This window comes from Tympanuchus pallidicinctus, unplaced genomic scaffold (genome assembly GCF_026119805.1).
Source record: "Tympanuchus pallidicinctus isolate F22 unplaced genomic scaffold, pur_lepc_1.0 scaffold8, whole genome shotgun sequence".
NCBI classification, from domain to species: domain Eukaryota; kingdom Metazoa; phylum Chordata; class Aves; order Galliformes; family Phasianidae; genus Tympanuchus; species Tympanuchus pallidicinctus.
In genome coordinates this window covers 33543318-33554945 of record NW_026294802.1, presented here as the reverse complement: position 1 = coordinate 33554945, position 11628 = coordinate 33543318, and the positions used below count along the sequence as shown (strand labels likewise).

The 11628-nt window shown below is 42.7% G+C and overlaps 1 protein-coding gene across 2 annotated transcripts; it reads left to right on the top strand.

Moving 5' to 3' along the window:
* Positions 1 to 772: 772 nt before the first annotated feature.
* Positions 773 to 4782, top strand: LOC128073539 (prolactin-like). Of its 2 annotated transcripts, XM_052668585.1 has the most exons (5): positions 773 to 844; positions 977 to 1140; positions 1220 to 1327; positions 2370 to 2549; positions 4386 to 4782. In XM_052668585.1, exons 1-5 carry the CDS (start codon positions 814 to 816, stop codon positions 4578 to 4580), a joined length of 678 nt encoding a protein of 225 aa, XP_052524545.1. In that variant the 5' UTR covers positions 773 to 813; the 3' UTR covers positions 4581 to 4782. The 2 variants fall into 2 exon arrangements, with proteins under 2 accessions (XP_052524545.1, XP_052524546.1); XM_052668586.1 differs by lacking the exon at positions 1220 to 1327.
* Positions 4783 to 11628: the final 6846 nt, after the last annotated feature.

Sequence of the window (11628 nt, the reverse complement as noted above, 5' to 3'; positions counted from 1 at the left end):
ATTCTATTATTCTGTGAGTCTAAGATAAACAATACAGTTCAAAAACTTTTGGAGCTCAAAGGAGGGAATACTTAGAGACATCCATGGCATGCATGATGAGGAAAGCTGGATGAGATTATCATAGCCATCTCTTTTAAGCTATAAAATTTGTCAGTCTGACACAGATGAAATTGTCCTTAGAAAGCCAAAATGTTCTCCAAAAGGTGTTGTCTTTAGGATAAATTATCTTCTGTTTTTATATACATCCTTAGATGTGTGATAAGTAAAAGAAGGAAGGAAAAGAAGGAAAGAAGGAAAGGGAAAAAAGAAGGGAAAGAAGAAAAGAAGGAAAAGAAGAAAAGGAAGGAAAGACCTTACTGCTCTCATTTCAAGCTCCAAAGCCTTTCAAATGAACAAAAATTGATCCTTGCATTCCCAGAGTCATTTCTTTAAAGTGGGTGAAGCAGGCAAATCACTTCAAGTTGAGCAATCTTAACAATCCTATTTCAGGCTGCTTGCCTCATGCAGAATGATGTCCTGCCTTTGATACAGATGTATGCTGATGTGCACTTACTGGCACCAGTTTAACGAGGAATAAGTCCCGGAAAAAGACACTGCAGCATGTGCTTTTCTGCGAGAGGCTGAAGCGGCAGTTCTTCCAATTATAGCTCTCCAGCTCAGTCCGGTCGGGCAATAATGCCGCACGACGGCCGCGGGCTGCGCACGTCAGGGAGGGCCCCGCCAGGAGCGGCCCCCCCGCCGCGCACACCCCACCGCGTATATAGGGGCGGCGGGGCCGCTCCGCTCCGCGGGGGCAGGCGGTTCCGTGGTACCATGGCCCTGGGCCGGCCGGCGGAGCGGGCAGGTGGGACGGGACGGGACGGGACGGGACTTAGGGGACGGGACGGGACGGGACGGGACTGGACGGGACGGGACGGGACGGGATAGAGCGGACAGAATTGAGGGTCTGTGCCCCCCGACGCCCCGCTCCCCGCAGGTCCCGGCGCGGCGCTGGCGCTGCTATGGCTGCTGGTGCGGGCGGCCGCCTCCCCGGCCATGTGCCCTCCGGGGGACGCGGGCTGCCGCTTCCTCAGCGTGGCCGACCTCTTCGACCGCGTGATCCGGCACTCGGGCAGGATCCACAGCCTGTCCACCGATCTGGTGAGTGCGGGGCTGACCCCGCAATGGGAGGAGGGCCGGGGTGGGCCCGTGGGCTTGTTGAGGTTTTCTTTCCCCGCAGGAGAAATACTTACCGCCCCGTAACAACGTGCTGGGCAGGCCGGCGAGGAAGTGCCACACGGCCACCATGCTGACCCCCAACGGCAAAGAGTACGCCCAGAAAATCCCGGTAAGGCACGCCGGGCAGGCATGCCCATTGTTATCCTGTCCTGTCGAAAAAGATGCGTTTTTGGTGCATTATTTCCTATTTACTAATTGCTATTACTAATTGCAGTGGAGGCGTTGTGGTGGTGCTTCATCCGAGTGACAGGCATCCCTTTGCTTGCTGTCTGTGGCTGTCTGCGAAAGAGAAACTTAGCTGTGGCTGTGATGCGTGTTAGATTGATCAGTACCACTGTGAAGTGTAAAAAGCAGTGGGGAGAAAGATGTAACAGTTGTTGTCTCTGAATCAATAGGTGAGGGGAAAAACAGCCAATTGTTTTAGACACATCATGGCAAAGAGAAAAAAGCGTTCTTTGGAGAAAGTCAGGAAGAGTTTCTTTAGGCAGAAGTTGAGAAAGCCGAGAGTATGGCAGCAGGAGAGGCTTTCTCCTACAGGAGGAGATGGAGTGAGATGTATGTCAGCATTTTGTTCCGCTGTGACATGGAAGTTCTCCCTCAAAGCTGAGCTCACACAGGAAGCGAATTGGAAATACGGTCCTGCCCTGTGCTGGGAGCCTGCAGAATCACTTCTGAGCTGAGGTTGCCAGAAAGTTCATAAGGCCACTTGGTTTCTGTTAAAGAAGCAGCCACCCTGAGCACCAGGTGCTTTCCTTGGAAGTATGTCTGCAGTACACCTTTAATGACATAGTTATAGCCTGTGTGAGGTGCAAAGTGATGCAAACTCCATGCAGGTATTGCAGATTTGGTGTCTGGATGGAGCCTCTTGGGCTACCCAGGAGGCAATGTTTTTGGTCCCTGTTAACTTGGACAGGACTGCCACCATTTTGTTCATGCTGCACTGCAGAACACAGGAGTCTGAGAAGGCTGAAAAGAAGACAAATAAGATTTTTGTTTCTTAAATCTCCACAAACAGCTGAAGACAGAGTGGTCCCTGTATATTTGAAAACTACTGGATTGCATACATAACTCTTAACCCTGCTGAGATTGTGAGACTGAGTTCATATGAGTTGCTGCAAACTAAAAAGAAACTCTTTGTTTTAATTTATAAGAGAGAAGAACTAGCCTACTTGATCCTGAAGCTTCTGCAAGCCTGGAAAGAGCCACTTTCCCACTTTAATCAGCACATTGAAAACTTTCAGGAGCTACCTGGTGAGAGCCTTAGCAAAGCAAAACAAATCAGCAGCATGGTACATGAGCTGGAGACAGGGGTTGAGAAAGTGACAGAAAAGGTAAGGTTTTCATTGCAACTTGTTTACACCACACGTGTGACACAGGTGACTTCTGGGGCTGATGCGTATTCTCAGTTGAGCTGTAGCCTTACTATGAGCAGAAGCTCTGATTCAGCAGCAGCCTAAAGCCTGGCAGCTCATGTTCAGATTCCTTAACGCTTCCTGGAAGCTGGAAGCGTTATTGCCTTATGTCACTGAGTGATCACAAAATGTCATACTAACAAAGCATAGTGGTCTTTATTATATGGATTCAGCATGTTTTCAGCCAAAGGATGCAGCTGAATTTATGCAGTGACAGACAGGTAGATGACGTTATATATGTTCATAATGTGTAGATCAATGTTTTATTCATATGAAACAGAAAACAAAGGGGCGAGCACAAAGAGTAGAACTTCTTACATTTTCATGTGTGAGCCAGCAATGCTTTTACTTTTCTTTGGATATGGAGGAGACATGGGCTGATCGCCACAAATACTTGAATTTTTTGTTTTCAATTTTATTCTGATTCATATTCTAATTCAGCTATCACTGCTGGCTGCTGCAGTGAGCTCCTTCCTAAGGGATCAGTTCCTGAGGCTGGGTCTTCAAGGCAGCAGTGGTATAAGTTAAGTCAGATGCCAGTCACAAAGCTGTTTCAAAACTTCCTTCTGAACTCTGATCGCTAAGTAACAAATGCATGTAATTTTTTCATCTTTATCTTCTCGTGACTGGCTGGAAGTTGTAATCTTAGTATTACTTGTGCATTCATATCCAGACTTGTTTGGAATTTGTGGTAGACAAATAAGGGCTGTGGGTCCATTCTCTGAAATGGTTACACTTAGCAAGGGGCCCGTTTTGACTAAAAAGTGAATGATAAACTTCTGTCTGGCATAAGTGGATCATCTTTCATCTTTACAAGCACAGGTGGGGAGCACACATAAGTTTCAATATGATAAACAACTCATCACTGCATAAATGCAGCCTTAATTAGGATGGTTCTGAGAGTTACAAATGGCAAAATTCATCTTTGAAGTGCAGCCCCAGGTCTCGATTTGGGTTGTCTTAAAGTTCAGAGGTATTCCACACCTTGACCCAGGTTTGCTTCAGTCTAGCTGAAACAGGCCATCAAGTTCTGAACTAGTTACATGCTTCTCATACATTTATCTTTATTTCTGAAGGAATTACTTAAAATGAACACTGAATTTTTTGTGATGTATGTCCATTCTGACCTCTCACATACCATGGACATGTTACTCAGTAGACATATAATTTAAAAAAATGAAGCAAACAATGCAAATATAACCCAGTACTGCAGGGTTTTTGTGTTGTTTTTGGTTGGTTGCTGATTTTAGGAGGAGGGGGATTCTTTGTGGAGTATTTTATTTTGTGATAAGACATTAATTCTAACCTTGGTTCATACAGTGAAGATGCTGCCTCTAGGAGGCAATCACAATCTTCAGATTTCACCAGTTTAAACAACATCTGGCAAATGTTCACATCACAAAATTCTGTGGACAAAACTCTAAAAATTAAATGACTGCAGGTCTAAAGACAGATTTACTGTATTACTTTGAACAAACTACCATCAGCAAACAGTGGTTTCTTCTTAAATTTAGATTCTGTAATCCTTGTAATTCCTGCATTACTGGTCAATCACATAATTTCAGGCCAGTCTTAGGTATAGGCATTGCTAGGAAGAAAAGGCAGGGTTGTTTCTCTGTAAGGAGCTTTCTGTGTGCATGTGAAAGGGCTGGGGTAGAACAGTGCAACACAGTGACACTTTGCTTGACTTGTGCACCAGTGTTGTAAAGATTTGTTTATATGTAACTACTTCTTCATTTCCTGTTTCCAATACAGATGCAGTCAATGGGCATCATCAGCAATTCATTACATGGAATGGCATCATCTGAAGGTGCTGGCTTATCAATTAGTAATGAAGCAAATGTGATGAGTGACTCTGACTTCATTCACTGTTTCAGGAGAGACTCCAATAAAGTACAAAGCTACTTAAAAATTCTGAAATGTAGGATTATGCCAGAAAACAGTTGTTGAGTAGTAATCTCTTAGCAAGCAGTTTTCAGCATGCTGTTTATTTAAATAGAAAAATATAATTTATTTATAGTAAGTTTATTAGGAAAAAGGTTTGGAAACTCTGGCAGGTACTTGAGACTGTTATCGTATGCTGATGGAATATTAAATAAAGCATCATGTGTGTACGTGGGTAAAGACATAAAGACAAAAAGGAGTACTTTGGCTGAGGATGAAGCCATGTCTTTGGCACAATTTAGACATACACGCTGCTGAAATGAAAGTTAGCTTGGTAAACCTTGGTACAGATATATCTAAATACTACACGTTTCCATATGGAAAAGACTGCTCAATTCTGGTCGAAGTCCCATTTCAGTGTGAGAGTTGGGTATGGCTGATGCAGCAGTGAGTCCTTCCCATCGTGTTTCCTGACCCAGTGCTTGGATTTGACAAACTTCACAGTGAATAAAAATCTGAAAGCTGTCAGAGATTTTACAGTAATCACATTTCCCTACCAGTGGAGTAGTGCTAACTGCTGTTTATAGAACAAAAACTCTCTGCATTCACATCCTAAATGAGCCCTTTAAATAGAAATTTATAACCAACATGGATTTATCTTTAGCATTCTTGGCTATTTCATCCCTAAATGCTCTTTTCTGGCCTCCTCTGATCTTGATGGTTTTGACAGTTGCTGAAGCTCAGGCTGCCAAGAATGTAGAGTAAAATGCTGATGACTGTTTCATGTTGATGCTGGATTTGGTCTTGAGAAACTCAGAAAATGGGGAAATGCTTCAAAGGAACATACATGCAAAGCAAAGGAACAACATTTTCAGTCACATCTCAGTAACTGCTGGTACCCAAATACTGACATATTCCTTCAGCTATAGGCTGTGAATGTTCGTGGTGTGTATCTCTTGTCCTAGATATGCTAGAAGTGCAATGGCTACACAGTTCCTGCCCCAAAGAAGTTACTACCTGCAATTCCTTAGACAGGAGGGTGCCACTAATGCATGTAGCTGAAGAGCTGCATTTGAAAAATCCTGGAAACAAAACATGTCTCCAAATAGAATAAAGGAAGGGCTCCTCTGGGCAAGCAGGCAGAAACAGAGAGGTACCGCAGCTGTGCCTCTATCTATCCACAGTCCCAGGAAGCAATGGAGCAATTAGTAATTTTGTCATTCATTTCTGTCAACTGCATCATCTGCTCTTGAACAAAGTTCATGAGTTCTGTGTCTTGCTTTCAGTGATTTCACTCTCAAACCCTCTTAAGGCAGCAGTTTGAGAAGTGCCCATGAAAAACATTCTAACTGTGGGTGAGCATAGGAGGTGCATAATATCACCTGGTGCAGTCACAGCAGAGATTATTACTGCACCTGAGATGCCATAACTGAAAGCGTGCATAAATAAAAGGGAAAAGCAGTGTTGGAATGCAACCTCACTCCTTCCCAATAAGGAGGACATTGCCCACAAGAGATTAGTAATAGTCCTACAAATGGTGGCAGACACAGGAGAACTTACTGAGTCAAAGCAAAGCTGATGGAAGAGACACATGGTGAGCAGGTCCTGCAGATAAAGGGCTTGGCAAAAGCATGACAGTTCCTGTTACTTTGATACAAGTATGCACACTGTCTTTTCTGTCACCACAGAAGGGTGAGGAAGCAACACTACCAAGAGCAGAAGGGAGGGCACCATCCCTCCAGCCACTGCATGGCAAGGTCTCCCTTCCCTGCACTCTGAGCTGCTGCCCAGGCTGAAGGTCCACTACCCCACATCTGTCCTGCCCCCAGGCTGCCCCGAGCACCGCTCACACTGCTGCCACATCCCTGAGGGCCTGCAGGGTGCTGGACCCAGCCCCGGGCAGCCTGGGTGAGGGCAAGGACATGGGAAGGGCAGAGTGAGGCTTGGCAAGCACTGTGGTGCCCAGCACTCATCCCTGTTTCCCCAAGAGAGAATGCTCACGCCCTGGAGTCTAGATGGAGTATTATCTGTGGATTTTGGATGGTTTTTGTATCTCTAGGAGAGATGGCATAGTGGAGTCATGCCCAGGGCCATGTATACCACTGCCTCTACAAAGAGGAGGCTTCTTGGTTTCCAGTGTGCAAGATGACTTGGCAAGGACTGGGAAAACGAACTCCAATTGCTACCAGGTCCCTTCACAGATAGGAAGATATGCTATTGGTTGCATTCGTTGCCACATGGAAAACATTTTGCAAGTCGAGCAGATCCTAAAAATAGTTCCTATATACTGCAGAGAGCAAAGCTCTGGAAATTCTTGCTGTAGAGAAATATGGAAACAGAAAATGATAAAGGAAGTGCCGCAGAAGAAATAGCAATGCACCCAAGTATTGTCTATAGTCATTCATACTAACTTGCTGCCACAGAGTGGTGTTGTATTGCAAGATTTGCCTTTGGCTGAAGTGAGGCATGATGGTGAGACAAAAGTCTTCCTGTACGACCACCAACACATTCCTTCCTATTTTCACCAAGAAAACAATTGACCAGCTGGCTGAAAGGAGCATGCTTTGCCCTCTGGCCACAGATGTCTCAAGTAGAAATATCAGTGATGGTTGCTTTTGCTTTTTACACTGGGGAATACTACATCTTCTGCATGATTTTTCTTCAAGACAGCAATGAAATTAGTTAGAAATATGTGAAAATGTAAAAATGTGCACTAAAATTGAACACTTTTACATTGAAGAATGCATCATCACAGCTGAAAATACTAATTTAGGAGACACAGCTTTGCAAATTAATAGAAAATCAGAAGATTTTGTTTCCAGTTAAATGCTCAGATCATAGAATAGAATTGTAGAATCATAGAATAGAATCATAGAATTGCTCAGGTTGGAAAAGACCTTAAAGATCATTGAGTCCAACTACAACCTAACCAAACTACCCTGTATGCTTCAGTGTGCAACAAGGTGTGATACAGATGAGTCGCAGTGTAATTTGTGTTAGTGGAACAGTATGCTTTGATTAACTTTCCTCATCAGCTGAATGAATTTAAGAATTTAAAATATTTCCACTCTTCTTCAGACTTTATTAAATGAAATACTGCAGCACAGCCCCATATGCATAGCACATTTATTTTTTTCAATTATTAGAAGTTGCTTTTGTACATTAGGAAATTTCCTAATGGTAATTTTTCCATTTTTTCAGGATGATGAAGTATATGTAGACTCTTTCAGTGACTGATTGTTTTTTTTCATAATGTGCTAAAGGGCTTTAATATATCTCAAATTTAGGTTGAGTCTGATAATGTGTTGATGTTTGGCATGACAGATTAAGTGAAAGAATTTAGAGACTTTTGTTACAGTTTAATTTTTATCTAGAACTGTATGATAGTGAATAGGAAAAAAAAGATGGAAGCGGACTTCATTGAAGATCTACATTAACTTTCAGCTACTTCGTATCACATTCAAATGTTGACATACAAAGACAAAATGACTTGGAAAATCTCAGGAATTCCTCAAGAGTGGAGTGTTTATACAACACTTGATATTTGTATGTTTGGGTGAATGCTGGAGGTTCACTATCAAGCTGTTGCTGTGAGATGTTCCCATCCACCATAAAGTTTTATTGCTTACACTCCAGTCAGTTATCTATGGGAAACCAAGGAGTGCTGTCTTCTGGCCAGCAAATGATTGAAGTACAAGCCTGCATTGGGAGCATCTCAGACTCAAGCTGACATACCTTAGCATATTTTACCCAGCACCAGTCACCATGCACCTAGAAGCATAGTTGTTGAAGAATTCTGTAGTCAGTGGCAACTTAGTCCACATAAGACTGTGAACCTCTCTCTGCAGGGGCCCTTTAGTAATAGTTCAAAATGAAGTCTAAAGTTAATTGGGCCCTAATTTCTCTCCGTGCCTTTCTTTGGGCACTGAATTTACGGCTAACTTGCTTAAAATTGGTTTGTCTTCCTTTCTTTTCTGTGAAGATCAGTAATGGTATTGTTGGTAGAGGGTGCTGAAGCAAGTGAATGGATTTAATTTATGTCAGGCTTTTGACTGTGGAACGTATATTCATCAGAGGAGCTGTGCAGCTACAGCAATGGCAACTGGCATTTAAAACCCAGTACTAGTAAATCACGGTGGATAAAACAAATGTGATGTTTTAGTGCAGCTAAGGAGTGACATTTGACCACTGTATTGTTGCTCTGACATTGAAGTTAGTAATGCAGTTTTGTGCCTTAAAGCAGCCTGTTTCCTTAAGCAGATCATCACAGCTTCTTTTGGCAGAGAATTAGTAAAAGCAAGACACATTTTTGAAAGTTATTTAATGCTATAAAAGTGCACAGTCAAAGTGTGAGTGCTGGCATGGCTGTAGTCAGCAAATTGCAATCTGCCACTCTTTTGTGATTTCCTTTATAAAACAAGACCAAGAGCCAGCAATGAAAATCAGCACCTCCCGGTTCAGTAACGGAACAATTGAGTTCCCAAGAACACCTTTTCAGGATCTCTGTTCAGGATCTCCATCCGGACAATCTCCAGTAGGTGAGGAGAGAAATGCTTCTCCTGGACCTGAGGTTGCTGCAGTGTGCAGCAAGGTCCCTGCTCCAGCACCACAGCCCAAGAGCACCACAGCCTGAGCTGTGTCAGCAAAGGCAGTGCTGAGGCTCAACCTTTCCTCCCTTTCCCTCTCCTGTTCTACATTACATTAGCTTTGAGAAGTTGCCAAGGCAGAGAGGTGCCCAGCAAGCAAAAGCATCTGTGTTATTTAGAGCCTCTACAGAGTTTGGTTTCTGTTGAAGTTCAGAATTTGAGGTACCTAAACCCTGCTAAGCCCTGGGATCCCAACAAACATCCTTCACAGTATTTTACAGGTGTGATCCATATACATTCTCCAATACCATGCATAGGAAGTACCTCAGATATCCTACAAGTATGGTGCAAGGTCACCCACTGGGCCATACCTTTGAAGTCAAAGTAGTACGTTCCTGGTTTTAATTGTAAGAGGTCATCAGTCTCTGTTAGGTCTCTCCAAAATACCAAGCCAGATGCATTCTGTACTCTACACCTTCACAATGTGCCTGTCATGATGTGCTTAAAACACCTGCAGGGGATTTTGCATAGAATTGGTGTTTGCTTTGTTCTTTTACAACTTGTGTTCATACACTGAAGAAAACAAATACATACAACTTGGTCTTTCACACGAAAAGACTGCTACTGTAAATCTCTCTTATTTTCTGTGTTCATATTCTCCTTTACCAACATTCCATGGGATGAACCAAAGGGAAACTTCTTCAGATTGCTTAAAACAAGAGTAATCAAGGTTGTATATTTTTTCATGGGCTAAGTCTACTTTAACTAATTGCATTAAACTGTTTTATACATAATTCAAAATTCACCAAGTGTATTTCTAGGGTTTTGAAGAAAGCTTGGTAAGCATTTTCAAGTAAAGAATACTGTCTCATGTGTAGAAACTTTCTTCTAGCTTTGGAATAGGTACACCAATAGGAGGTGTTAGAGATACGGAGAGCATGGAGTAGTAGCAGGCTATGCTGAAAGCAGGACTTGCTCAGTTTAAAAGACTTATCACATTGTAACTATGAAACCAATTCAGCATGAGCCTTGCTTGATCCTTGCCTCAGTGAGGTCACAACATGCCCAGCACATCAGCTGGAAGGTTTGACAGCAGTTCCCATTCAATGCTTATATCATCAGCAGCTGAATGAATTTCACTGGGAGGACTCTGAATCCCATCTTCTCTGTCCATAAATCTATGTTGATTTTAGCACTGACTCTTGATTGACTTGTGGGAAAAAAATATGAGCAGTTGTGAAGACTGCTTTCCATGAAAAGGGAGATGGAAAAAAAACTAAAAAATTCCCATGCCACACACCAATTTCCTCTGCAATGGGAAGCACGTGTACCTCCACTTGATTCCTTGATGACATCTTGGAAATATTTGTATGCCTTTTGCTGTCAGCAGACACCAGCAAATAGCATTTCCTAAGACTCTGGCCCACTAACAGTTACTATCTTTCAGGCAAGAGCTAGTCAAGCAGGGCTGGACTTTGATTTCCACAGGAAAATTAGAAAGTAAATTCATCTTCATGTGTGGATGTGGATTTGTCCATCCATCTCTAAAAATTTCAGACAAAGTGTGAGTGAGTTCCAGGATTTCTATTGCAGGATGGGAATAAATTCTTCACAGTACTGAAGAGCATATAACACAGGGCATACTATAACACAGGGCGTACTACATGTGTTCAAGGTTCTGTTAGGGTAGGGATGTAGACACCTTACAGTAACAAGGGTTTGCAACCAGAGGATGAGATGACTTCTGAATTTTTCTGTAACGCCTTTTTTCCTTTAAAAACAGCCCAGGAAAGCATAGGCAAAGAAAGACATATTGTGTGAGACTGGGACAGCAGAGCTGAGCACTCCAAAGACAGACCATGCACACAGTGGGCTACAAAACTCATCTAATTATGCATACAGTTTATGATACAAGCTTTGTCATTGCAACTCAAGTTCCTTAACTGCAACTGCATCTAAACTTTAGCTCCCAAGTACCACGTAACAAAGGCAGTAGTAGATGATCCTCCAGGGGTTAAACATTAAGTAACAACTGGATGTTTTTCTGGAAGATACGCAGAGCAGCTCAAAAGCTTTTGGAGCTCAAAGGCAGGAATAATTAGAGACATTCATAACATACGTGATGAGGAAAGCCAGATGAGATTACTATAACCATCTCTTTTGGCTATCTGACACAGATGATGTTGTCCTTAGAAAGCCAAAATGTTCTCCACAAGGTTTTGCCTGCAGGATAAAATACCTTCCATTTTTATTCTCAACAGATGCAACCATAAATGTATGATTAAAATAAACAAACAAACAACAACAAAAAGCTGCCCCTTCTGCTCCCATTTTGAGCTCCAAAGCCTTTCAAATGAAGTAAAGTTGATAATTACCTTCAAAAGTGATTTCCTTCAACTGGATGAAGCAAGCAAATAATTTCAAGTTGAGTAATTTTAATACTACTATTTCAAGCTCCTTGCCTTACACAGAATGCCGTCCTGCCTTTGATACAGATGTATGCTGACATGTACTAATGGGTACCAGTT